We start from the raw sequence: 27,938 nt of genomic DNA, 5'->3' as shown, positions 1-27,938 counted from the left end.
GGTCCAAGTTTCGGTGTGTTTTTCATCAAAAGAGTCTACTGTCTACCGGATCTTCCTTGATAACCTCCCAAGCCCCCGGGTATCAAATAATCAGCCATTTACACCTGGGCAACACCTGATGTTGTAGTGAGAGACCAGAAAGGAGATAGCGACATCGAACGATGTCAGCTCTTCCCTCGTTAGCATGTCGCCACTGAAATATTTGTAGATAAGATTTGGACAGGAACCACACGCGTGATAACCCACAGGTGTCGGGCAATGTCACAATCTGCGGTTTATCTCAGGTAGTGGATCGCCAGGCTTAATCAGCTCGGTGTTCGCTGTTCACATTCCTGAAGTACTGTCCGGCCCTTTTCGATGCATGCGAGAACAGTTGTTGCGTTGATGTTGTAGCGGGGTAGGTGGAAGCGAATCAGGTAGGTGACCAAACATCACCTGTTGCTCTGTTCATGATGATCGGGGTCTATGTATTAATCAAATAATTGGTCCATGACTCTTCCTTCAGCTGCCTCACAACAGCATACTGCTCTGACCTTATCGTGATCATGGTCATCGAAGTCGTAGAGACTCATATATCCCACCAGCAAAACATGTTTGTACACACCGAGACGCAGTCTCATTGGACTCTAGGCTAACGAGCAGAATCTCTTTCATTAAGCAACTTACTGTCAATTTTCTGCCTCACACTGACGTGCCTACAACGAGCCCGCCTCGCGAGACCCACACACTTTGCGAAGTAAATCTTGGCATTGCTAGCAGAGCTAGGTGAAGCTAACGTAATCATCGTGAAACTAGGCAGAGGGTCGTATTGGCTTGGCAACAAATGTAACGGGTGGCCGTGAGATAGTCCGAATCACACCATTCCAGAAGTCTGAAAGTATTTGCTCATCTCAGGCTACTATGGTTTTATTTCAGTTGCATATTTGATGAGAAATTATACCCGCCGAAGGTGTGCATGAAATTACACCTGCGACAAACAACACAAGTAGATAAGCGAGTGCTATACAGAGTGAATTGTACACAGATCACATGTATACCCTGCCATGGCTTGGATTACTGTTCTTATATATACATACATACATACATACATACATACATACATACACACACACACACACATACATACATACATACATACATACATACATACATACATACATACATACATACATACATACATACATATATACATCCATACATTACATACATACATACATACATACATACACATACATACATACATACATACATACATACATACATACATACGTACGTACGTACGTACGTACGTACGTACGTACGTACGTACACCAACACACACACACACACACACATACATACATACATACATACATACATACATACATACATACATACATACATACATACATACATACATACATACATACATACATACATACATGTACATTATTTCGTTGAACAGGAATTCAGAGTACAGTTTGGAGCCATCATCATTAAGTGTTGAGTGTTGTATACTCAATGTCACTCAGTTTTACAGTGCAGATTTGTTCAGAGTTCATAACACAATAATAAGGAACTTAAATTGAAATAAACAAAAGGGCAACGCAATACCTTTCCAAATACTCATGCAAACTTTGCCGGAAATCCATGTTCGTACTTCCATAATAAACTTTGAAAGTTGTGTGTTCAGAACAAAAATGCATTTGTGACACAAAAAGTGTGATTTGAAGCAGTTCAATGTGCAATCTGTGACATGCATACTTTGTTAATATATTGTCGACGGTCAACAGAGTTTTAAGATATCTATGTTTTATCAATATTGATGATTACATCCTCATTATAGACTTTTAGGCTACCACTGAAAGGTCAAGGTCAACTATTACACGCATTTGAAATTAGAAATGGCCGCCATCCCAATGTTGACTCCAGGGGGAAATTAAGTTTTCGATTTTCGCAAAAACAGGAACAAATTTTGTTACTCCACAATGTTCAAAATGAATCCGTACAAGCAGCAAACCAGACAAGTGTTGTAAAAATGTCAGAGTCCAAAATATCTGTCCTACAGGTGGTTTATCTGTTTTTCCTGACCGACGATGCCAGAGGAAAAAAATTGCCGTCGATACCTTTTTCCGATTTTGGAATGATCGTGGATTGTCAGGTAAAAGCCTGCAAATGCTTCCGAATTTGCAAAATATTTCCAATCTAATTAATCAGAGACCGTGTTGCAGTTGTTGCTATATAATATAAGATGACATTTACTAGAGACAATGCTTATTAGCGTCACAGTCTGTTTCTATACCTTGATAAAAGTATTGGAAGTAAGATGGTATGCACCTCGAAAGTAAAAGACTGAAACTTTCGCTCAAATATTTCTAATAAAGGAATCTTTCAACCATTCACTTTTAAAATCAAGAACGAAATCGGGGGTCACAGAGCAAATTTAAGCACTAGAGAGACAAATTACTCACTGCAAATTTACCGGTATTTAAAATTCAAAATGACCGCCATCCCTGTGCGGTGGTTAACTCTATGGAGAAAAATATAAAAAAAATAATTTTCAAAAAAATAAGACGGTGAAAGTCTTTTTTACTCAAAGGGCTTCAAAATGAACCTCCACAAGTGGAAGATCAGATAATAATTGAAAAAGTTTGAACGTTCGAACACCTGCCCAACGAGGTGCACTCTGCCTGTGTAAGCATTGCATGTCATGAGTTAACATGGACATGTTTACTAGTTCCATTAGGTACAGCCATACAAGAACTACACACTCAACTGTGTCTTCCTGGGAAACAAGAGAGGTTTTATTTCATCTTATATCTCCTATTATTAAATTTTCCCAAACAGAAAGTAATACAATATGTGGACGAAGAATGTGTTAATGTTTACCGTACTTCTGTTCTCTGTGATCAAGGACGTTGAGGGAGTGAAAAGGACGACCAGGGTACGTACGAAGTGCTATACAAACATACGAAGATTTTCATGCATTGAATTTGCAATTTTTGTGACTCAAATATCATTGTCAAGTAAACTGAAATAGACCAAATCAATGGCCCGTCAGTGCATATTTTTCTTCAATGAATAAACTCTTGTCTTGGAAGTTGTTCTCGTTGCGGTGAAAGAGTTACGTACGGTGTGTTATACGTTCACGGTAAGATAGATTTGTTGACTGACCTACGCACGTTATGTGTAACAACTTCAATGCATGCAATGGAAGTTCATAACAATGATGGCAGATATAGATCAGTGATACGGGGCAAAGGTTGCTTGTTTAATTTTGGTTTTGCCTGGCGATTGTTTCAAGCGTTTATTCGCATATGACATATTGACTTTCAGTTGAAATGTGGAAAAAAATCGCAAAAAAAAAAAAAGCGAGGAGACACGTCGATATAATTCCTTTATATTGCTATCCAGATTTCTCACAATCAGAAGCATTGCAAGGACATTGCGATAAGTTGTCTCTACACTGTTTGTGTATCCGTCGTGCTTTGTTCAAAACATATACATCGCAAATTACTGGTACTACTATCTCCGTGCTGTTAGATAGTAACCTCGATAGCAAGTAATTGATGTCAAACAATAAGCTACTATGTTGCCGAATTTGTTTCTTAATTCTAATAAATATGTAGACCAGGAATTCGATCTGTATGTACAACTGGTCACATATACTAGTATTCAGGATGACATCCATTGCGTAATCAGGTCGCCAACGGTCTCTTGCGCCTCTTCCTTTGTTTTATCGTCTAACGCCAACGTAGCAAGATAACGAAAAGGGTCGTCTGCAAGTGCGATCATAATCACGCTTTCCTAGGAGAGCGAGTCTCTTAGTGAACAGCTTAATATCGGGACCTATTATATTGTATGTAAGGCCATAGGGCTAATGCGCACATATATCCAAATCAATTCCTCCATACACCCAGTGTTTCATACACGGACACATAGATACATATGTGTATACATAAAGAAACAGATATAAATAGAAACATACGTATACATAGATACATAAATATATATATATATATATATATATATATATATATATATATATATATATATATATATATATATGTACATTCAAAGATAAACAGATAATACACACATTGATAGATAGATAGATAGATAGATAGATAGATAGATAGATAGATAGATAGATAGATAGATAGATAGATAGATAGATAGATAGATAGATGGATGGATGGATGGATGAATGGATGATGGATGGATGGATGGATGCATACATACATACATACATACATACATACATACATACATACATACATACATACATACATACATACATACATACATACATACATACGTACATACATACATACATACATACATACATACATACATACATACATACATACATACATACATACATACATACATACATACATACATACATACATACATACATACATACATACATACATACATACATACATACGTACATACGTACGTACATACATACATACATACATACATACATACATACATACACTCTGAACGATAATCTTGGCTATCGCAACACACTGCGATGACAAAGTCTCAGGCTTATTTTATTTGATCATAATAAAGCATGGGGGTAAGTCTCTCTGGTCAGAAAGTCACACATGTAAGTTAATTGCGGAGACATGACAATGAGATGGGCTTACATGAAATGTACTGTATCTATGAATGTATCCTTGATAGCGGAATATAACTCATATCATAATAATGCCGTATTAATTCATATCATAATATTTAGCAGATGTTACTTCATCAAATCATTTCGTTCACTTAATCTATTCTATTGTACATAGCCATGTCGGTGGAGTGACATTGAGTTCTGTGAGAGATTTTTGGCCACTTATGTTGGTAATCCCAGCAACTGGCATGAAGATAAAGACAAGAAAAACATTCTTTACTGTGACTTTGTTAAGGTAAGTAGCTCTTTCCTACACAAGTTAAGGATCCTTCATATATCGGCCATCCTATTACTCTGTCTGCGCTCAGATGATTCCGCCCTCACTCGGCGATAGATCATAGTAGACCGTTTTACTTGCTGCAGAATTCTTTAGATACCGTGATTTTCGACTTGCTGAGATTACTAAAGATAATCGAGCTAAATTTGTTGAGTGCCATATAGCTGTTAAGATTTTTCACCAACAATGTCAGTGGAAAGACAGGAAAAATGATATGAGCAGTATTGCATTGTCTCGCTTTAATACGATTGGAAAAAATTTGGGATAATTGGATATTCATATTTTTCAAATTTCTCAAACGTGTTTGGTGCCACATAGCTGAATGTTGCAACATTACAAATTACTCATAAAAAACGAGTGTGTAACTTAAAAAGAAAAGCAGACGGGCTTACGTTTGCAGGTTAAAACGACCTTACTTCACCATCCAATTATCCCAAATTAGTTCCAATCGTGTTCTTTATGAAAAATATCTTGGCGGCCATCACGTTATCACATGCCCTTATCAAGTGAAAATAGCGTACTGATATACAATGTGGTCTCGTCTCTCTCTCTCTCCCCCCGTAAGTCTCGTACAACAACTCCACCATGCAGTAAGCAATGCATTTAACAATACACTTTTACAGATCGACATTTTCATAGTCATCTATATCTTATAATTGCCTCAGAATCAATCGCCTCTTCACATTATTTTACGGCTTAATTCTTGATTCTAATTATAGGCAGGTGTCATAACTTTGAAGTGACTTCGAGTAAATATCTTAGATGTACTCAGACTTGTCGATTTTCATCCATCCATTTCTTCCTCCGTCCCATCGTTTTAACATATTGTTTTGTATATAGCCATGTATTATGATGTAAGCTGAGTAACATTGGAATCTGTGAGAAATTTTGGCCACTTGTGTTGGTAATCCCGGTAACTTGCATGAAGATAAAAACAAGGAAATCATTGTCTGTGGCGACTTTCTTATTGTATCTTCTAGCTCCGCCTGAACTGTTTAGAAAGCTTGAACTGCGATGCCGATGACACGCCAAACAGCAGGATGCCACTCAACATAACGTTGTGGAAGCAGATGCTTGCACCAGACCTTGAGAATATGATCAATCTAGACTTGTGCGCTGATAAACCAAGAAGTAGGTCATGATCAGTATAACAAACAATATATGACTGAGTCTCTTTAACTGCAGCAGTGAAAGTACCCCTCCTAATCTTTAACCCTCACACAGCCTTGGTTTGGCCCAAACTCATTGTTATCAATGATGAATGTGGACCTGTTTACGCAGAAATGGGGTGAACAGTGCTGGTTTAGATGCTACACTCCCCCAAAATGAAAGTTTTTAACTTCTCCCCGTGTGTGGAGAATTCAAACTATTCTCATCGATAAAATAAAAGATGAGGAACAAAACATTAAGAGTATTTATGGATATTCTAGAGTTAATAAATACTGAAATTAACAGAATATTTAAATTCAAAACGACCTTAACCCTGTTTTTGAATTCACAGCGGAAAAAATAATTCCGTACATATTTTTTTCTACATACTATGATCCAACAAAATGCGAGATCAATTAATGATTCATGGGCTCGAACGCTGCACGACGGTTTTGTGAAGGCCTGATGGAAATGCTTTCCTGTTTTTACTTAAAATAGCGCCACCTGCATCTAGACCTTTCAGATACATTAGACACTTTTTCCAGTTTCCGACGGAGGCTTTTTAATTTCAAAGATGTCATCAATATGGTCCTTGCTTGTTGTTACCGTACAAGAAATGTATGGAATTAAAATATGTAAACGATATTAGGTGTCCAAACCCCCACATATGGCAGCCATTGGCCAGAAGTGTCGAATACCTTAACATATCATTACGCACAAAACACTAAAAAGTAACATACACTGACGTTTATTCACTCACTTAGGAGTGCCAAAAATTTTGTTTTCAAAGTTCTTCTAGAAAACCCATAATATTGATTAGAGTGGTCTTGGAATTATAAAAATAATCGGGTGGATGTTTTGCAGATTATACTTGTTTGTCTTATCTCTATGTGACACCATATCACCGTTCACTGTTACTGATACAGCTTGCGTTCCTTTAAATAGAATCTGGTTGGGGTAAAGTATTTTCGCATTTTTCTAAATCCATAAGTGCGAAGATGCCGCCACTTAGGTTTAACGAAATAACTCCTTTATAACATCCAACTTAAACCATACTGAAAAGGGCTAGTGCATCTATATTGAAGCACTTCACCTGCGTGAGTTATCAACAATGATAAAGTTAGTTTATTATCAAGGCCATGGCCATCTACATCAAGATACAGTTACCATTTGCAACCATCGGGTCCGTTTAAGCACCCTTCCTATCATGGCATATGTTGAAGAATACATAAATTACGATCATGCGCACAAATCTCCTGATCAGAATCGGTGTCAAATATATCGTAACGTCTCATTATTAACTTGCCAATATCCAGGTAGTTTATTGATTTCTGTATTTGGGGTTTGTAGAAAGTATTGTTTCTACAAATAGAGAGAAGATTATCATAGTAACATAATGTTTGTGATTCTAAATTCCGCCCTTATTTCGCGGAGAGTTCTAAATTAATTTTTGATCCTCGGCGATTAAATGATAGATGCATTGAAAGGGAGCTGAAACATTCATAGAATTCAGAGTTTCGTAAAGGAGGGTATTTTCGAATTTCGTAATTGTCAGATTAGTGTTACAATAGTGTTTGAAGTACAGAAATATGATGTTTGAAGGACTGGTGTTCTCGTATTGCTTTTGAGATAAACAGTATCGAAGTACATCCTATATTTAGATTTTATTGAGCTAACATTGCGTTATGACAAATTTTAGCAATTTAGCACCGTGGAGCTTGAAAACATTATCTTTAAGTTGTTGAATACATTTTTAAAATGACTTCTCATACTAAGAAAACTACAACAATACAATAGCATAATTTATTCTACTTTCAAAATGCTGTACAATTATTGAACTTCCAGAATGTTGGTGAAACTTTCAAACATGACCGAACGTTGATTCCTCTTTTTGTTTCAGATTTGATAAAGTCCGATCGCAGCGACCCGTGCAGCGAGTATTCGGTAGTCAAGCGATGCATGGACGAACTGTCTGATTATTTGAAGTCAAGCTACTCCATGACCTGTGTCGCCATGCTTAAAGCCGACCGTTGCTTCATCAACGAAAGTGCACGGTGCAGGAGACAGCGAACGTTCGACACGCCGCCGCTGCCGAGGCACTTGCAGTTTCAGAACCCGTACCGCATCATCGCTCACTTGGGACGCTGTCGACTGATCTGGAATCCGAATCTTTACGGTCGCCAGGAACAATGGAGAATCAGACACTCCAAGGATTACTTTTCTTACTTCTAGTTTCTCTTGCCTAGTTGTTTTTTTTGTGTAAGCGTTTGATGTCCATTTCTTATATCAATATTCACAACTTTTTGATGCAACTTTCAATCAATCGCCGATGATCAACTTGAAAAATCAATTTCTAACTCTCCGAAATAGATCTTTAGAATCACAAACATATGTCACTATTATAATCTTTTCGCTATTTATAGAAACAATACATTCTACAAATCCCATATAGAGAAATTAATAAAATAAATGGAAATTGGCAAGTTAATGGTTGGACGTTACGTTAATTACATTTTACTCCGTTTCTGATCAAGAGATTTTTTGCGCATGATCGTAATACCTCTACTTTGGACGCACCTCGCTGTTTTAGCTTCCATGTCTGACATGTGTGCGTAGCATAGCAATGGCGGTATCATATCGTCTGTGCTTCTGTACAAATACCATTTCATGTCCTTTCGCCGAACCATATAGACAGTGTCCGCTCAGCTGTCTATGGCCAAACAAATACAATGTAGTGAAAACATGAAACATTTATTTCCTTGGTACTTTATGTGTTAATGAGGAGGGGGAATTTACACTCGATGATAACTGGTATGACAGGTCAATTTTAGGTTTGCCAATAGATTCAAACAGAAGTATGACAATATGTAAAACTAGTATATGTATATTTTAGTAAGAATAGTTTGTAGACATTTTATCACGAGTCGTTCAAATTGATATTACAATTATAAATAAATATTTAACATTAACGTAGATTCCATCATTACACTCGTCATCATTGAAGTTGATCATTTATTTTGAGAAGAGGCAAAACATTCCTGACGTGATCGATTGCTTTCATATATGACGTGTTACATGTCGTGTTCGTCCAAGTGTATTGGTTTCGTCACCTTTGAACCTGTGTATCTTTATGTACACTCTTCCTTTCCATTACCTGCCAGTGTACTGTTAGTTTAAGGTAGACTGTTCCTTGGGGACCGATATTCGAACTTTCAGATTTAGCAGGACTTGTTTTGTCAACCGCTTTTAGGGGCTAATTTTAAAGCTTTCGGGGCGAGCATAATTTTTCACAGTCTTAGTTTTTCTGAAAAGCGAGAATTTCTATTTCCATCACAGGGTTAACACCGGGATGTCGGCCATTTTGAATTTCAAATATCGGTAATTTTCAGATAATTTATTTCTGAAAACACGATTGGAACTAATTCGGGATAATTGGATGCTGAAGTAATGTATTTAAAATCTGCAAATATAAACGTATCTTCTTTTCTTTGTACGTTACACACTTGTTTTTATGAGTAATTGTAATATTCAGACATTCAGCTATAGGGCACCTAAAAGTTTTGAAAAATTTGGAAAATATGAAGATCAAATTATCCCAAATTAGTTCCAATCGTCTTTTCTCTTGTATCTAACTTTATACATGACCCCTGATTTTTGTTCTTGATTTGGTAAGAGAACGAACCAAAGTTTCTTTGTGAAAAGGCTGAGCAGAAGTTAAAGCCTTTCACGGCGCATACTATAACATTCTCGTGGCATATTTTCCACCTGCTGATTAAAATTACTCCGACAAAAAAGGTGTTTTTCGAGTACGGATACATTAGTGTCACACTTGCGGCGAGTTGGATTGCAACGATGTAAAACAACTTTTCTATAGCAGGTACTATGAGGGCGTTTATGATGTGGGGGGGGGGGACAGCGTGATGATCGATGACTCATTTGCTTGGCATGTCACGTGGTTGTGCCAGTCAAGGCTAATAGATATCCTTCATCCCACGATGACCTTATATCTGGATTCATTTAATGATGTACAACATCCACAATTCCAACGTTGTCATAAGAAACGTGCAAAGCTTGCTTGAAAATGATAGAGATAAGCAAATACGGGTTACTGTTATATGATCTTTAGTCAGGCAGATCCAAAGCAATGGCAATAGCAGGTTGCAAAGACATATGGGATCATAATATCACAGCCAATTCCTCTATTTACTGTTTGTCATTGATTCGAAGAAGAAATAAAAAACGGAAGCAATTTTACTGTTAATTTTCATCTAATTGTTACCAACTTTTCGACCTAACCTACAGACGGAGAAGACAAGCAGGAAAATTAACACTGAATAGTTGTACCGAATAACGGTTCCCTCTTATTGACATCAACCAGCCTCTTTTACCTTGCATTGTGTCAGATAAGTTGATGATCGGGTCATGTGAGACCATGACATGTTTTTCTAAACCAAGCTACCACTTTTACGGTAACAAAGAACATTCTCAGATCAGTTGCCAAGAAATATATCCCCAACAAAAATAAAATATGTAGATGATTTGCATTGACCCGAAATGCCTTCAGTCAATGAAAAGGTAAAGCTTCTATTTCAATAATAAGCCACGATGTAGAGTCATTTGGGGTGATTTAGCCATGACTGGTAACGTTAGTTTATTATCACGGCCAAGGTCATCCACATTCAGATACCCATACAATTGTCGACTGTTGGATCGGCGCTACTGTTTGAAGTACCCCTCTTATCATGGTCAAATATTTAAGGATAAGTTACAGTACTCTGCGTCGCGAGGTCTAGCACCCGCAAATTCCTCTTACTGTTACCCTGTCATGCGTTTGATAGTATGACCGTACTAATTTTACAGTGAAGAATATGGATTTAGTTGACATTGGGTCCCATTGTGATAAATAGGCGTAAATAGCTTAAAAGGCATGACGTCACGTCCTTCTGATCCGATTGAGAGCACTTCACAAGTCCAACACAGTTCACTGGTACTCCGGAGTAGAACCATTGCATTAATAGCCTCGCATCCCAAAATGTACACAATAACATCGGACTCCAAATATATATATATATATATATATATATATATATATATATATATATATATATATATATATATATATATATATATATATATATATATATTTAATATATATATATATATATATATATATATATATATATATATATATATATATATATATATATATATATATATATATATATATATATATATATATATATATAGTTCAGAGGTTGCCATAAAGCCATTATGGTGATAACCGGGAGGGCACATTGTATACATTTTGTGTATTTCGCTCACTGCTTTAATAGTAGTTAGAGCACTCTGAGATTGTTTGGGCAGCCTTTTGCGTAATATAAGGGGCGTTCACTGTTGGCACTATGCTTCGCTCATGGTATGTATTGCCGTTGGATATATATACTCGCATATACATACACACACACACACATATAACACACATATACCAACTCAGTCTCATACCGGGCAGTATTTTCAACAGAACCTGGGTTATTTTAGGCGGTACGCTTTTAATATCGTTTTAGGGCAACGTCAAAATACATTAGTTGTTCTGTGATAATTCAGAATAACAAACAAACATGAAAACATACTAGATAGTATCAAATTTAAAGTCATAAGTAGGCGATCTATCAAAATTCATGGCAATAATCTCAGGAAGAGTGATGTGACTAATTTTCATATCCCCAATTGGGAAAGTTCGTAAAATATGCAAATTATTGATTAGCTTACTGAAGTGAAAATGCTAAAACCACGATTGGAGCTAATTTTGGATAATTGGATGGTGAAGTAATGCTGATTTAATCTACAAATGTTATCTTATCTGCTTTTTCTTTTTATGTTACACACTTGTTTTTGTGAGTATTTTGCGATATTGCAACATTCAGGTATATGGCACCTAACAGTTATGAAAAATTTGCAAAATATGGAATTCCAATTATCCCAAATTAATTCCAATCGTGTTTAAATGACTTTCATAATTGTTTTAACCCGGTATCCAACTCTGATCAAGTTAATCCAGATATATATACCTAATTAGGCTGCATTCACAAATACTAGTGGGGGGAGCTGGAGGAATTTAAGGGGGATTCGAAAATTCAGGGGGGGGGGGAGATTGGGACTTGAAAGTTTTGCTCTGCCTGTAGGGGGGGGGGGAGAGGCCCTGAAAATGTTTTGGTTCCCTATTACATTTTTATATATTCTGATGCAAAGGCCTGGTAGGTAATTCAATGAAAAAAGAATAAAAATTTTTATGTCATCCAATGGTTCTAATTTTAGAAACAATTACACAATATCTAGAACCATTTTGTTGCATTTCACGACTTTATCTCCAAAAATCTAAAAATGTATTAATGCCATTGAATTTTCTTAAGAAACCAGAAGCTGCAACTGTTGATGATTTTTTCAACATTGGAATGCAATGTATCAAGCACAGTTTCTTACTGTCTCCTTACAGTATGCTGAAACACATTATTCAATTTGTTGATAAAGTCTGTAAGAGTAAAAATATTAGTGATACCAAAGGGTCCTCAGTCTCCGATGATGATGATGATTAAATATTTAAAAATGAAAAATAAAAATATACTTGGACTCAGTAAATTTGTTGTTGTTGTTATTATTGTTGATGTTGATAGTATTTGCAGAAAAGAACAAAGTATGCTCTGCAAAATTCAATACAGCCTAACTATACATGTGCACTAAAGTTGTGCTGTATTGAATTTTGCAGCACATACTTTGTTCTTTTCTGCAAATACTATCAACAACAACAATAATAATAACAACAAAAACAACAAATTTACTGAGTCCAAATATATTTTTATTTTTCTTCATTTTTAATTAATCATCATCATCATTATCATCATCGGAGACTGACGACCTTATATATGGTGATACTAGTAATTGAATTATAGTCTAGATTGAAAGTCATTTGTTAATAATACAATTTGATTTGATTTTATTTATTTAGCACTTAAAAAATAACCATACAATACAAACAAGAAAAAAGACAAAGACAAAAGTGCTGGGATAACACAGAAAAGTTAAAAACTTATTTCCACTGTGGTCCCACGAAAAATATGCACAGTAAACATACACAAGCTTTGTTGGCTAGCTGAATACTGGACAGTTCAACATACTGTAGGAGTAGAATAAGAATGCAGTTGTATAAAATTAACAAAAATATTTTCAAAATTATCAAAGTTACTACAGCTACTGCCCCACTACTGCTTGCGGGCAGTGTCACTGTCCTTTTCATACCGGTAGTGACAGAGACAGCTCTGATTCTAATGCAGTTGAAGATTTTGGATAATGTGACGCTCATGTCGGTGAAACATACTTGTACACAAGATTAGGCCAGAGAGCAACACATGGAAGACCAGGAGACTTGACAGTTATCACGGATGTTTTGAATTCTGGCATATGAGCATAATATATTAAAGAAAAAATATGGGGTCACCATGCTTGATTTTCTACAAATGTAGGATGAAATGTCAGAGTTTTCAATGAAAATCACATAAATCAATATATAATACCTCTCAACTTCATGCATGAATTTCCAACATTCTCATTGTACTAAACACAAAAGTAAAACTTAGAAATGATAAAAAATGTGTGATTAAATGGAACTGGCTTTTACCAAAGTAGCCATTATTACACCCAAAATTTTTGAGATGAAAATACTTTTTGTGAACCCATATATTTGATAGAATATTTTAATTTCAAGTATTGTCAATTTTGTAAAACTTTTCAAAGAAGCATCTGAATCATAATGTCTTGTATTTTTGAAAACAATGCTTTTTCTGATTCGACACTGTGCTCAGTTTTTCACAATTTTGGTAACAGGTAGCCAGGAATTCACAATTTGCATACGCTCTCATGATCATTTTGAGTGCTCTTCAGTAGGTGCCATTGACTTGGCCAGAGTTAGATAATTCAAGTTAGCTTACATTGATGAATCCAAAAAGTCCATTGAAACATTTAAAATACCGTCAAGGACAGTGTGCTCACATTCGGTTTGAATTGGTCCATTCGAGAAATATTTAAACCAGGAAAAACAAGAATGGAAAAGCAAATAAGGTCTCCAACTTCAATAGGTACTAGAGGTCATCTTTAGGAACATGCATATCAACTTCTGTAGCAATGGAACAAGCAGATCCTAAATACATAAGCAAATGTCAACAACAAACAAGCGACCTAGCGGCCGATATAGCTCCGCTGTGTTTATGTAGAGAATAACTATTTTTGACACATGTTGATGAAGTAGGTGGAAATCTTTGATAGCGCAATGCAGTGGCCAGAAAAAAGTGGCTAAAATAGCTGCAAAAATACACAATAGATTTCATTGTACTTTGAATATATCACATTGGATCATCCCTAAGAACATGTCAACCAAAGCTATCTGATGAGTAGTTTTTGGAGAATAAAATTTTCTGACCAAAAATGGCAACAATTGCCCCAAAAAATAAAATTTGCAGATTTCATCATAATTTCAAAAGATCAAATTTAGTTCATCTATAGAAACCTGTATACCAAATTTCAAAGCTGTTGAACAGTACTTTTTGAGAAACATATTTTTAACCAAAATGGAAAAAATTAACCCAAAAATTCAAAATTGCAGATTTCATCATAATGTCAATAAATATTATTTAGTCCATCTATAGAAACCTCTATACCAAATTTCAAAGCTATCAGATGAGTAGTTTTGGAAATACCGGTACACAATTTTTGACCAAAATTGGCAAAAATTGCCCCAAAAATACAAAATTACAGATTTCATCAGAAATTCAATATATATTACTTAGCTCATCTGTAGAAACCTGTATACCAAATTTCAAAGCTATCAGACCAGTACTATTTGAGAAACACATTTTTTGACCAAAAATGGCAAAAATTGCCCCAAAATTACAAAATTGCAGATTTCATCATAATTTCAATAAATATCATTTAGTTCATCTGTAGAAACCTGTATACCAAATTGCAAAGCTATCAGATGAGTATTTTGGAAATACACATTTTTTGACCAAAAGTGGCAAAAATTGCCCCAAAAATACAAAATTGCAGATTTCATCATAATTTCAACAAATATCATTTAGTTCATCTGTAGAAACCTGTATACCAAGTTTCAAAGCTATCAGATGAGTACTTTCGGAAATACATGTTTTTTTGACCAAAAATGGTAAAAATTGCCCCAAAAATACAAAATTACAGATTTCATCAGAAATTCAATATATATTACTTAGTCATCTATAGAAACCTGTATACCAAATGTTCAAAACTATCAGACCAGTACTTTTTGAGAAATACATTTTTTGACCAAAAATGGCAAAAATTGCCTTAAAAATGCAAATTTGCATATTTCTGCACAATTTGAACAAATCTGAAATAGATCATCCCTAGGGACATATGTACCAAATATCAAAGCTATCTGACTGGTAGTTTTGAAGGAGAAGATTTTTAAAGATTTTTTTACCAAAAATGACAAAAATTGCCTTAAAAATACAAATATGCAAATTTCACCACAATTTGAACAAATCTGTCTGACGTCACCCTAAGTAAACTGCATATCAAATTTCAAAGCAATCAGACAAGCGGTTTCAGAGAAGAAGATTTTTTTACCAAAAACACAAAAAAATGCCCCAAAAATACAAATATGCAAATTTCACTATGATTTGAACAAACTTAAGTGAGGTTACCCCAAGTGAGCTGCATATAAAATTTCAAAGCAATCAGACTTGCGGTTTCAGAGGAGAAGGCAATTGTTGACGGACGACGACGGACGACGACGACGGACGACGACGACGACGGACGACGACGGAAAATCAACCTATTTGATAAGCTCCGCGTCGCTGACAGCGGAGCTAAAAATAGACAGAGAAGGCTTGATAAAAAGAAAAGGTGAGAGCGGGTAAAAAAATGTATAAGGGATCTGGTAAAAAAGTAATGCTACCTCATCAATCTCCTAGACCCTACCCCTCCTGAATATCAAATGTTCCATCCCTTGGTATTACATAACGCCAGATGACAGGAAATATTAATGCCACCAGTGTTATCATTCTAATGTGAACAGCACTTAAGTTAGTTACAGATAGTGAAATGCTTTCCACTGTGGGCGGTGATTAGGGACCGTTCAGTTTTCACGGGCCGGGGGGGGGGGCAGCAAAATACAGGGGGGGGGGTCATCATAATTTTGGAATCCGCAAAGGGGGGTCATCGCTTTTTCACTGGTACGAAAGGGGGTGTCACTACATTTTCAAAAACATAATACCAACAATAAAGTTCACTTTATGCCATGGCCATGATCGACCCTCTTTACCGGCGGGCCGCCTTCGGCAGCCCACTACAATAAATATACATTATGTATTACCCATGACCCTCTTAACGGGCAGACGCCTTTGGCGGCCCACTCCAATTAGGTTTACTTCATGCGATGGCCATGATCGACCCTCTTTACCGGCGGCCGCCTGTGGCGGCCCACTACAATAAATTGACTTAATGTAATACCCCATGGCAATCTTAATGGCCGCACGCCTTCAGCAGCCCTGTCCAGTAAAGTTTACTTTATGCAATAGCCATGATCGACCCTCTTTACCGGCGGGCCACCTTTAGTGGCCCACTAGAATAAAGTTGACTTTACGTAATGGCCCATGACCCTCTTAACCGGAGGGCTGCCTTTGGCGAACCACTCCAATAAAGTTTACTTTATTGGAAATGAAGTTGAAAATTGCCTTACAGTCATCCTAATTAACAGACGTTTCGATGGATGTGGCTGAGAAGTTTGTGCACTGGTATCTCTGCTACACGAATAAAGTGCGCCGCGTACCGTAGTTCAAATCCAAACCATGCGGGTAAATTTGACATATGGGTTTTGGTTATTTTTCAGCGGGAGGGGCGGGGGTCATCAAATTTTTTCGTCTGACAAAGGGGGGCCATCTTTTTTTCACGAAAAATGCAGGGGGGGTCTATATTTTTTTGAACACCGGCGACAAGATTTTGCCGCCCCCCCCCCCAGGCCGTAAAAACTGAACGCTCCCTACAACATCTGGAAATTATCCGGGATCCAAATTTCTCATCAGTTCTTGTATTCTTACAAAGAAAAGTTGCAAAAATTGGTCCGCAATGAAAAAATTCACCTCAGCTTTGTTTTCTGGATCAAATTTTCCTACAAATTGATACCAAATATAACAAAATTATGTTCACAGCCTTCAAAACTGTCTCACAACATATCCTGGGTTGGTGTAGGTCATTTAAGGTCACAAACTGAGAAAATTACCTAAAATATACAAATTTGGGGGTTTCCCAACACTTTGAGCAGAAAATTTATCTGATGAGATCCCTCGGGACTTTATACCAAATTACAAAGCTATCAAACAAGTAATTTTGAGAACAAGTTTTCTTGACCAAAAATGACAATGTTGTCTTAAAAATACAAATTTATATATTTCAGGACAATTTCTACATATCTAACTATTGTCATCTCTGTACATCTGTGTACCAAATATAAAAGCTGTCTGTCAAGGGGTTTTATACAGAAAATACTGAGTAAGATTTTTTGGCCAAAAATGACAAAATTGCTATAAAATAGTAATTTTCCCAATTTTGTCATAATTTCAACAAATTGGAAGAGTAACACCCTTGCAAAGATCCAACCCAAATTTGAGAGCGATTGGGCTGGCTGTTTCAGAAAAGAATATTTTTTACTGAAAATGAGAAAAATCACCAAAAAATTCAAAATACAAAATTAAGGATATCTTCACAATATTCATAAAACTGTATAAGGTTCACCTAAGGTACTTGCACACAAATTTTCAAACCAATCAAATCAGCAGTTCTCGAGCTATCAATTCTTGACCATTTTCACATTTTGTAAGCTCATTTGCATAATTTTGGCAATGCAGACTTCATTTGAACAAAATCCCATCTATAGCCAAGGATGCATCCACACACCAAATACCAAGCTGAAACGTGCCATGGTTTGCATGTTTTTGATGTTGACGGACATACTGTACGTACATACATACATACATACATACATACAACATACACACATACATACAGACGCCATCGACTTCAGCTTATACGATAAACTCACATTGATATAACCAAATGTGAGCTAAAAATGAAGTCAAAGTCCATTGAAACATTTAAAAATGAGTTCAATCTAGGAACTTGCCTTAGGAGTATGGCTCTACAAACTGCTGATAACAGGTGGTGTGGAACATCTGCGAGCAGAACTATGCATTACAGGTTAATTTTACTGTGCATGCATCCCTAATAAATATGTAGCTGTATGGGGACACTTGAAAAATTATTATTTGTATTATTGGGGGGGGGGGGGGGGGGGGGAGGTCTGAAAAAAACCCCGATATCTATTGCAATTCCTCCAGCCCCCTTACCATTATTTGTGAACACAGCCTCAGTAAAGTTTATTACCCCTTTGAGCGTCAAAGTCAATTTTTGTCACCTATAATATCAAATATTATATCATACCAGTATATTGATGGTGCAAATACAGCAATTTGATTGGTCGAGACGCGAAAAGAACTGTGGTATATTGGTGATATACCAGGGCTGGCATACCCTTGTGCTCTCAGCTTGAGCAATAATCCATTTATGAGGTTGCACAATAGAATTTCAATATATTGTTATGATGTAGCAATAAATCACACCTAGCGACGGTATACCATTCGATTTTGACCATTTCACTTCATATATGCACTCGCTATTGCTCTGCATTATATGTCGTGTGCTGGTCAAAATCTCGTGGTGTACCATCGCTGAGTGTGCTTTATTGCTTATAAATACACCACTTTTTTCTGAAAAACTCATATTTTCTGACTAAAACTGATGCTAAAAATATATTGTTTGCTCAAAACAACAAACTTTTGTCAATTCTTGAGCCCGCAGAAGTTATTTGACATACAGTTTGATGAAATTTTTAACAGAAAATATGGAAAAATCTAAAAAATACATATTGAAATTTTACCTTACTGACAGTTTTCAAAAATATACAAGTTGGAAACAAAGCAGCCATACTCTATTGTGCTATGATGCTGAAAACTGATATGAACATGTATGTTAACATAAGGTGTTGAAAATATAGTCATCTTTAATCATAATAAATGAAACAAACTGATACATAATTATGTAATCTTGATCTATGTTAGATTTGCTGGTGAGAAATTTCTGTGAAATCAGAACATGGCTGTAAAAATGATTAAATAAACACAATACACAGAAACCATGTACACAATACATATGGGTACATCATAACCAACCTAAAGGTGTCTATCCCATTCATCTGTGATGATTAACAGTTAGTGATGAATGCTAGTTTACTTGAAAACAAGAGGTCCAGTGGTCCACATCATATGGGTGTTTTTGTTTCACAAATAAATCTTTTTGCAGTGAAAAAATAGATGGACGGGTCAAAAGGAAAGGACACTGTAAATGAGTATAGACCAGAATATAATGCCATGCATAGGTCTGCTAAGCATTTCTGCTTCACAGACTAACTTACATAGAGCTTGACCCGTAGACATTTCTCAACCTGAGATACAATATTCAATATGGAATGAACATCTGTTAGGCCACTCACTTAAGTATCAAGACACCAATGGCCGAGTCTACCCTTGCAGTGTTTTTTAATAACATTATCATTATACATCTCACATTTGTGACTGGCGCATCAAATGGGCAGAGTGTTGACTGATTTTGTACAATGTCAATGATTTTTCTTCCAATTTATTGCCCAAAATGGAACACCATCTTGGATGATCTTTTGGATAGCCTGTGCACTGTATGCAAAGAGAGCAAGACATATTCTGGCAATCATCCAATGGGTCCCTTCACACCCTTCATCTTAGTCTGGCTGAGACCCTGCGATTCGCGTTCTTCCCTGTTCATGCTGTTGGAACACGCGCGCGCCCTTCAGAGACGCGACGCGAATCCCAGGGTCTGGACGTTCTTGCAAGCGACCGGTCGGATTTCTGCCTGATCCGGGTACTTTATAGAACACCACACATCCGTAAATCAAATAAAAAATGACAAGTACCATAGCCAAATAAAATTGAAAATGAAAAATAAAACCATACCGCGTATAGAGGTTTACTAGCTGCTAGTATATATTTCTCCGCCCAGTTAGATAGGTGTTTCTTTTGAAGTCACAACCCTAATGACTATTCATACCCTTGCAAAAACGGACAGTCGCTGTGTCTGGCAGCGCGTAGCCTTCGAATGCAGTCCCAACGTGGGCGCGCACAAAACAAGGCACAGCGACTGTGGGGAGTCTACCTTCATCTGTGAATGTGCAGATGCAGCTGCAGAATGCACTGCATAATGGGGTGTAGTGCCTTGAAATGGTACTTGTTATGGAGTGGGTGTTCCTTACAGCTTTTTTTGGTGCATGAGCAATAATACACTATAACATCCTATTTCTACGCAACAGTGCAGTAGGAAGAAACGAGTTCCTTCGATATAGAGGGAAAATCAAAATACTGTACTGAATACCTTAGTAATACTTTACTTATATAAGTTTGGTTTCAAAAAATGATTTGCAGTTGCGTTGGCATGCATATTTCTGTAACTGCTGTTGGTAATCTACTCGCTGCAAAAAAAAAACATGCAAACACAACACTATAGAGCCATTGATAAGTAAAATGCTGCTGAGAGCCATGTTTTGTATAAAGCCATGAGAATTTTGGGCACACAAAATCAAATTATTGATATCTATCTTAAGGAGAGACAACAAGCTACTCTACACTTGAAATAAAAGTCCTCTGCGTAACTCCTCACAATGAGCTGCATGTACAGACATACATGTACAGTTATTCAGTATCTTACAACAATCCTTACAATTCTGAATGGTGCTATGTTGGGCACAGCCTAGCGAGAAAAAATGCCTGTCCTTGTAGATCTTGAATGGATTGTCTGTCATTTCCATCAAGTTATATTTCTTACTTCATCTTTTGGCTGAAGATGAAGTAAATTTCTCACTATGACAATTATTCTGCATAGACCCCCTTGACAAATTTTCAAGTAATCTTAACGTTCACAAACTGTCATTCCTGGATGCACTGAAATTCTAAGTTGTGGCTACACTATTTCTATAGACTTTGTGTAAGCTTACATTTATGACCATTGATTTGATGGTATATACAGGTACTGTTAATATCATAATTGGAATGGTACACATGTATATGTTTTAATAAAGCATTTGATCACAGTAGCCTCCTACAAAGCTCTAAAAGTACTGTGATGCGAGAGGGAGGGATAAATGTTTACTTGAAATGTTTGACTGAAATATAGACAGTCTTAATACCTATCGTTTACATCACCTAAAATGTACTAAACTGTCTGGAACAATGTTGTGTTGTAAATCATTGCCAGTGATCCATGTACCTATAGAGATTTTGGCATGAATGTCATGTTGCCAAAAATGTATCAATCCACAGTATTTTACTCTTGTAGTTCGCTATTGAACACCTAATTGCAAATATTAAATCATATCGCTGTGGATGATCTTTCTCCGTTTTGAAATGCTTGTTGTATAACTGGTCGTATAATAGCCCTTACGTATGGTAAATTTTATACAAAAATCTGATGAAATGGAACTGGAGTAGACTGCCATGGCATGTTTCTGCAACTTTTGCTCATTAATGGCCAGCAATCTGCTCAATTGTCCATTTCAAAAGAGGCAATGATATTACACATTGTAAAATTGGTTATGGTCACTTGCTCATGCCTTACAAAGTTGCCTGCATTAGAAACCTACTGTACATCAGATAGACCCATACTTCTGAGTTCAAATATGATATCATGTACGCACACAGGTACATGTACACATATCACATACCAAAATACACTCAATAGTATTAATAGTAATTATTTACTATTGTGATTTGCAAAGCCAAATGGGCTTATAGGCCCCATTAAATTCACTTGCACAGTACATATACCTTACTGCAAGTAAGACAGTACCTGTTCGTTTTACCACATTAATGTGGTTATGTATGTCCCACAGAACACGTTAATTTTCAAATTCAATTTTTGCTTTTGTGTTCATAACTAGTTTCTTAAGTTTAATTAGTTTGTTCACTTTACCGCCTACTTATATGTCACTAGTGTCAATAGTTATGCGTAAAAATGCAGTGTCGTCCTTCACGTAAGCGTGTTTTCCATCATCTAACATTGTGAGTGGCATAAACAGAGGACAGCCACTAGCGATGTTCATGTCACCTGTCGGTCGCTTGAAAGATGAGGAGTTTGGATCTGGCCGGAACGCGTCAATCATGTGTTCCCGGTTGCTCTGATCGATCCACATGAAGGTGACTTTCTGCTTGAATGGCCATCTTAGAATTGCATCATTTTCTCCCTTCATGACGACGAAGAATAGGGATACGTGATTTCCTTTTCCCATTCCATCGCCATTGAGATAGATGCGTGCGCACATCTTGTATCCAAACTGACTGGAGAAGAAGTATGGAGAGTAGAGGGACAGAGTTCGACCTGAAATCGCATCACGCCTCTTTCTCCCAAATTCCGATATCTTCCAAGTCAGGATCCCATCATAGCTTGCCATCTCCAGCGACTGAATACGCAAATCCTGCTCAGCTAACGTGACATCCTTCAGGGCGATGATGCGATCCTGGGCTTTAGTCTTCTTCTCAACGGCACTCAGTGTGTCCCGGAGTTTCTGCTCGTCTCGTTTCATTTTCTGAACCATGTCTGCGTTTTGTTCTACCTCTCCATTCAGGACAGCGATGATTCCCTCATAGGTTGACACTTTTGTTTCCAAAACGCCGCTCTTACTTTGCAACTCACCGATGTTCTGCCCATTTTTTCCACCATCTGAGTCAGTGTCTGGGTATCTCCCTCAGCAAACTCGGATCTTGTCTCAGATCGGATGTTTCTTACGTCATTTTCCAGACGGCCCAAATGAAGGTGCAAGTTGTTCAAAATCCCCTCATGATCTTCAACGGAGACAGTAAGCTGACGATACTGTACTGCACGTTGTTCAAGATACTCTCTGAATTGCTTGAGCTTGAGAGCACCTTGCAGGAGCAGGTCCATATGCTCTTCAAAAGCTTGGGCACTGTGGTTAGCTTCCTCGCCAACCTCAACCTGTGTCACAGAAGAAGTGAAGATTCTGCTTAGTGGAAACGAGCACAGTGCTATGTTAAAATCAGGTAATGCTGCATGCCTGATATATTTGTATAGACTATTGCAAAGTTTATAATTTTTAAAATTTGTAAGGCTTATAAACTCATTATCAATGGGCTTATAAACTCATTATCAATGGGAGAATATTCCTACTCATAGCCAGCAGAATGCACCCTCTGAAGGTCAAAGTGGAGGCCAAAGAAAAGACATCTGCCGGCAAGCTCTATCATTTTCCTTTCACTATGAATTCTTGACAAAAGAGCTGCAATGATCAGATCTTTTGTGTTTATTAATATTACAATAACAGTAAGCATAATTGATCAAGGTAGAATGCGCCTTGAGGAAAGATATTCAGGCTCTCAAATGTTTTCAGTGCTTTTCTGGTGTACCACTCGTGGGGCTCATTTTAAAGCTCTCGGTGTAATTTCCACAGCCTTTGTTTTTGGAAAACTAAAAATTTCATTTCTATCCATAGCGTTAAAACAGGGATGGCAGCCATTTTGAATTTGAAAATATCCATAAATGTTGGGTATTTTGTTGGCCTGGTACCGAACTCTGCATGGTGACCCTTGATTTTGTTTATGACTCGGTATGAGAATGGTTGAAAGTTTCATCAAGCAAAGTTTGAGCAAATGTTTACAGTCTTCCAGTTTCGAGGCATATACTACCTTAATAGCTTCTGCTTGATGTTGTGATACAAATTTATCATCATTTTATGATACTGATATGCTGACATTTCATCATTCCCTTTGTTCAAACTGTAAGCCAGACATTCTGTATCTTCTCAGTGATGACAACAGAGAAATGGAACACTAGCAACATACATGTACCAAGACAGTCATATGCAATACACATCTGATTCACAGACTTGACAGAGCTAAATTTTGCAAAAAGTTGGGTTTCCTTCAATAGCAATGGCAAAAGTCGATTTGTGTGCAGGAAATTGTAGACAATTTGTGTTTGTACCTCTTCTGTTTCATTAATGCTTAACCTATGGTGGCCGTGCCTTCTCTCATGCTGGCCCTAAACTATGGAATGCACTACCACTTGACATCAGAGAATCTACAAACTTAGAAACTTTCAAAGAAAGCTGAAAACTCACATGTTCACCAAAGCATACAGTGTGGCTTAACCATTGAGCGTCACAGAGCAAAACTTCTGTTTTGGATTTTGGCGCTATATAAACTCTTGCTGATTGATTGATTGATTGATTACTGCTACAAGAAATGAGTCTAGCTACTTACCAAAACCTTACATCCAATATCATGGAATTTACAGGGCTTCCTCTTTCTTGGACAGTCTCCATTTTCAAAATCAATATGTTCCCGCAGCTACACAAGATAAAGTATTGATAATGAGCGCCCTCCAAGCCAATAATGGACTCAAGGAAACTTTGCATGCTATATTGTATGAGGCTTTGCCTCATACATTATGTTTACAAAGTTTGCTTTCATCCGTTACGGTCTTGGAGGGGGTACATTATTGTGTAAATAACAAACTAGTCTATGGTCTAAAGGAAGTAATATTATATTGTAGTTTTGTCAATACCAGAGAATTTTGTGAAGTCATCCCCAGATTATTTCTGATAATATATCCGATTATCCAGTATTGTGGCCCTAGAAGTTTTCTACATCTACAAATTCCCTGGCATTGCCCAAAGTGTAAAATAATCGCAATAATGTACTCCTTTCCAGATAATGGACTCAACCAAACTTTTCACAACATAATGTATGAGGCAAAGCCGAGAACATTATGTTGTGCAAAGTTTTCTTTTGTCCATCACTGTCCAGGAGGGGTTACATTATGGCATAAATAATCAAAATTCATGAATACTGGTACAATAAAATCCACATGCCCATTTGTACAAATGCTCTTTGGAAATTCAGTTATTTTTATGAGTGTTTGTGCATGTGGCTTTGTTTGCACAGTGATCCACTCAAATTCTAGATTTTCACCAGTTTCTAGACATAGACAATATGTGATAGCAGAAATATAGATGCATCCTATCCTGTTTATAACAAAACAGTTTGAAGTTGGAATATTGCATGAGATGATTTGTCCATGGTAGTGACTTAATTTAAGGTACTGGTAGAATGCACCTCCAGAACAGATATTTGAGCTCTTAATAGTTTTCAGTACATTTCTGGTATACTGCTTGTAGGGGCTCATTTAAAAGCTCTTGGTATGAGTTCAATTTTCACAGTCCCAGTTGTTTAGAGAATTCAAAATTTAATTTCCCCCCATAGAGTTAACACAGGAAAGGCAGCCACATCGAATATCAAATATCGTTATATATTCAGTATTTTGTTTCTCTAATACCAAAATTTACATAGTGACTCCTTATATTCATTCTTGATAAGTTGATAGTTTCATTGAGGAAAGTTTGAACAGATGTTTGTCTTTCACTTTTGAGGTGCATACTACCTTAATTGAATTACTGGGAAGTGGACTTTACCTTTTCACGGATGACTTTGAGTCCGCAGAATTCACAATCAACAGGAAACCTTCTGCATATTGAGAGATGAGCCTTGTGAAAAAACACAAAGAACAAAACATGTCTCAATAAATCAGTTGATCAATCTATGGGTATGTAGAGGTGAGACAGGTTGTGTGCACCAAAGTGAGTGTTTATGTCTATTACTTCAGTCCAGAATAAAATTCAGTTGTTTACAATAACATCGAATGTTAAACATGCACACTGGCTCTGTTGACATATTATCAAATTTAGTATTTCAACATTTTCCAGCGTGTATGTTTATGTCTATAGGCATAAAGGAATGAAGACATCGTTGGAAGTACTTGCAGTGAGTTTTTCTGATGGTTTCCATCGACAAGCTACTATACGCTACCATTCATACAAAGTGTTCATACTTTACCTTTGTGCTATCATCTATTACAGAGATTCATTCAATAAACTTTTAAAAATAACGGGGTATCCAAAAATACACACAAAAAATCAGCAAATCCAATTTTCGTTTGGAAAGAGTACATTAACAAATGGCAGTAATTTTTGCATTGACATTTTATCCACATTTTTGCATTATTGATACATACAGAATGTTGAAAGTTGCTATTTTTGTATTGAATACTCCTTTATCATATGATTCTGTGGCTAAAATACAACACTGTTAAGTTTGATCTAGATAAATCTTTGGAAAAATTGTTTGCTATTTGCAAAGTGAAAAATGTTTTTTGCTATTTATTCACACAAGTGCGAGTTTGACAGTTATAGTTTCACAACTAATGAGGGTGCTATTCCATACAGAGAGCCTGCCCCAATGACCTGATAAGATAATTCTGCCAGTTTACTGTTTCAACTCCAATATATTTTATCTCAAATTCTAAATATGAAGACAATAATGATGCTAGTTTCCTATTTAAGCAATACCTCATTAGTCCTGCTACAAACAATCATAGATGCATAATAGCAAAGTGAGGACACGAAAGTATTTCATGTCATGAAAATGATAAAGGCTGTCCCTAGTACATCTTATGGATCATTTATAATAAACAGGATATAACTGTAAAAAGGTCATAGAATTTAAATTTGATATTGACTTTTTTCTTGTATAGTTACTTTTCTCAAAAGCCACTGGTACAAAAACTGTGTAGTCCTGAAACACCTTATGGAGGATACACAAGTCAACAAATGCTATCTGATGGGTAGTTTTTTGAGAATAAAATTTTCTTACCAAATATGGCAACAATTGCCCCAAAAAATAAAAATCGCAGATTTCATCATAATTTCAAAGATCAAATTAGTTCATCTATAGAAACCTGTATACCAAATTTCAAAGCTGTTAGACCAGTACTTTTTGAGAAACACATTTTTTGACCAAAAATGGAAAAAATTGCCCCCGAAATACAAAATTGCAGATTTCATCATAATTTCGAAAATATTATTTAGTTCATCTATAGAAACCTGTATACCAAATTTCAAAGCTATCAGATGAGTAGTTTTGGAAATACACATTTTTTGACCAAAAATGGCAAAAATTGCCTTAAAAAGACAAAATTACAGATTTCATCAGAAATACAATGTATATTACTTAGCTCATCTGTAGAAACCTGTTTACCAAATTTCAAAGCTATCAGACCTGTACTTTTTGCGAAACACATTTTTTGACCAAAAATGGCAAAATCGCCCAAAACTTACAAAATTGCAATTTTCATAATAATTTCAATAAATATCATTCTGTTCATCTGTAGGAACCTGTATATTATATTGCAAAGCTATCAGATGAGTAGTTTTGAAAATACACATTTTTTACGAAAAATGGCAAAAATTGCCCCAAAAATACACTAATGCAGATTTCATCATAATTTCAATAAATATCATTTAAATCATCTGTAGGAACCTGTATACCAAATTGCAAAGATATCAGATGAGTAGTTTTGGAAATACACATTTTTTGACCAAAAATGGCAAAAATTGCCCCAAAAATACAAAATTACAGATTTCATCAGAAATTCAATATATATTACTTAGTTCATCAATACAAACCTGTATACCAAATTTCAAAACTATCAGATGAGTACTTTTTGAGAAATACATTTTTTGACCAAAAATGGCAAAAATTGCCTTAAAAATGCAAATTTAGCATATTTCTGCACAATTTGAACAAATCTGAAATAGATCATCCCTAGGGA

The 27,938-nt window shown here is 36.3% G+C and overlaps 3 protein-coding genes and 1 pseudogene across 9 annotated transcripts in view; 2 read left to right on the top strand and 2 right to left on the bottom strand.

Annotated features, from left to right (window-relative positions):
* The window catches only part of LOC139114423 (uncharacterized), a 103,723-nt gene that overhangs the window by 47,004 nt on the left and 28,781 nt on the right, over positions 1 to 27,938 (top strand). The gene's annotated exons all lie outside the window — the stretch shown is intronic.
* On the top strand, positions 198 to 9,068 carry LOC139114420 (uncharacterized). Of its 5 annotated transcripts, XM_070676145.1 has the most exons (6): positions 198 to 416; positions 2,048 to 2,140; positions 2,831 to 2,923; positions 4,785 to 4,904; positions 5,927 to 6,077; positions 7,996 to 9,068. In XM_070676145.1, exons 3-6 carry the CDS (start codon positions 2,840 to 2,842, stop codon positions 8,325 to 8,327), a joined length of 687 nt encoding a protein of 228 aa, XP_070532246.1. In that variant the 5' UTR covers positions 198 to 416; positions 2,048 to 2,140; positions 2,831 to 2,839; the 3' UTR covers positions 8,328 to 9,068. The 5 variants fall into 5 exon arrangements, with proteins under 5 accessions (XP_070532246.1, XP_070532245.1, XP_070532244.1 ...); XM_070676144.1 differs by lacking the exon at positions 2,048 to 2,140 and having other exon boundaries at positions 199 to 416; positions 2,838 to 2,923; XM_070676143.1 differs by lacking the exon at positions 2,048 to 2,140 and having other exon boundaries at positions 199 to 416.
* Positions 19,212 to 27,938, bottom strand: part of LOC139114422 (TNF receptor-associated factor 2-like) — an 82,673-nt gene continuing 73,946 nt past the window's right edge. For 2 of the 3 annotated variants that reach the window (XM_070676146.1, XM_070676148.1), the window contains exons 6-8: positions 25,744 to 25,815; positions 24,533 to 24,619; positions 19,212 to 23,249 (exon numbers count right to left, since the gene is read on the bottom strand). In XM_070676146.1, coding sequence (XP_070532247.1) covers positions 22,878 to 23,249; positions 24,533 to 24,619; positions 25,744 to 25,815 — 531 coding nt within the window. In that variant the 3' untranslated portion in view covers positions 19,212 to 22,877. The remainder of the gene's footprint in view (positions 23,250 to 24,532; positions 24,620 to 25,743; positions 25,816 to 27,938) is intronic. The other variant, XR_011547868.1, reaches the window with a different exon arrangement.
* LOC139113959 (TNF receptor-associated factor 3 pseudogene) lies at positions 22,237 to 22,851 on the bottom strand (annotated as a pseudogene).

Source organism: Ptychodera flava, chromosome 16 (assembly GCF_041260155.1).
Source record: "Ptychodera flava strain L36383 chromosome 16, AS_Pfla_20210202, whole genome shotgun sequence".
In the NCBI taxonomy this organism is placed as follows: Eukaryota; Metazoa; Hemichordata; class Enteropneusta; family Ptychoderidae; genus Ptychodera; species Ptychodera flava.
This window is presented reverse-complemented; position numbering and strand designations above follow the sequence as displayed.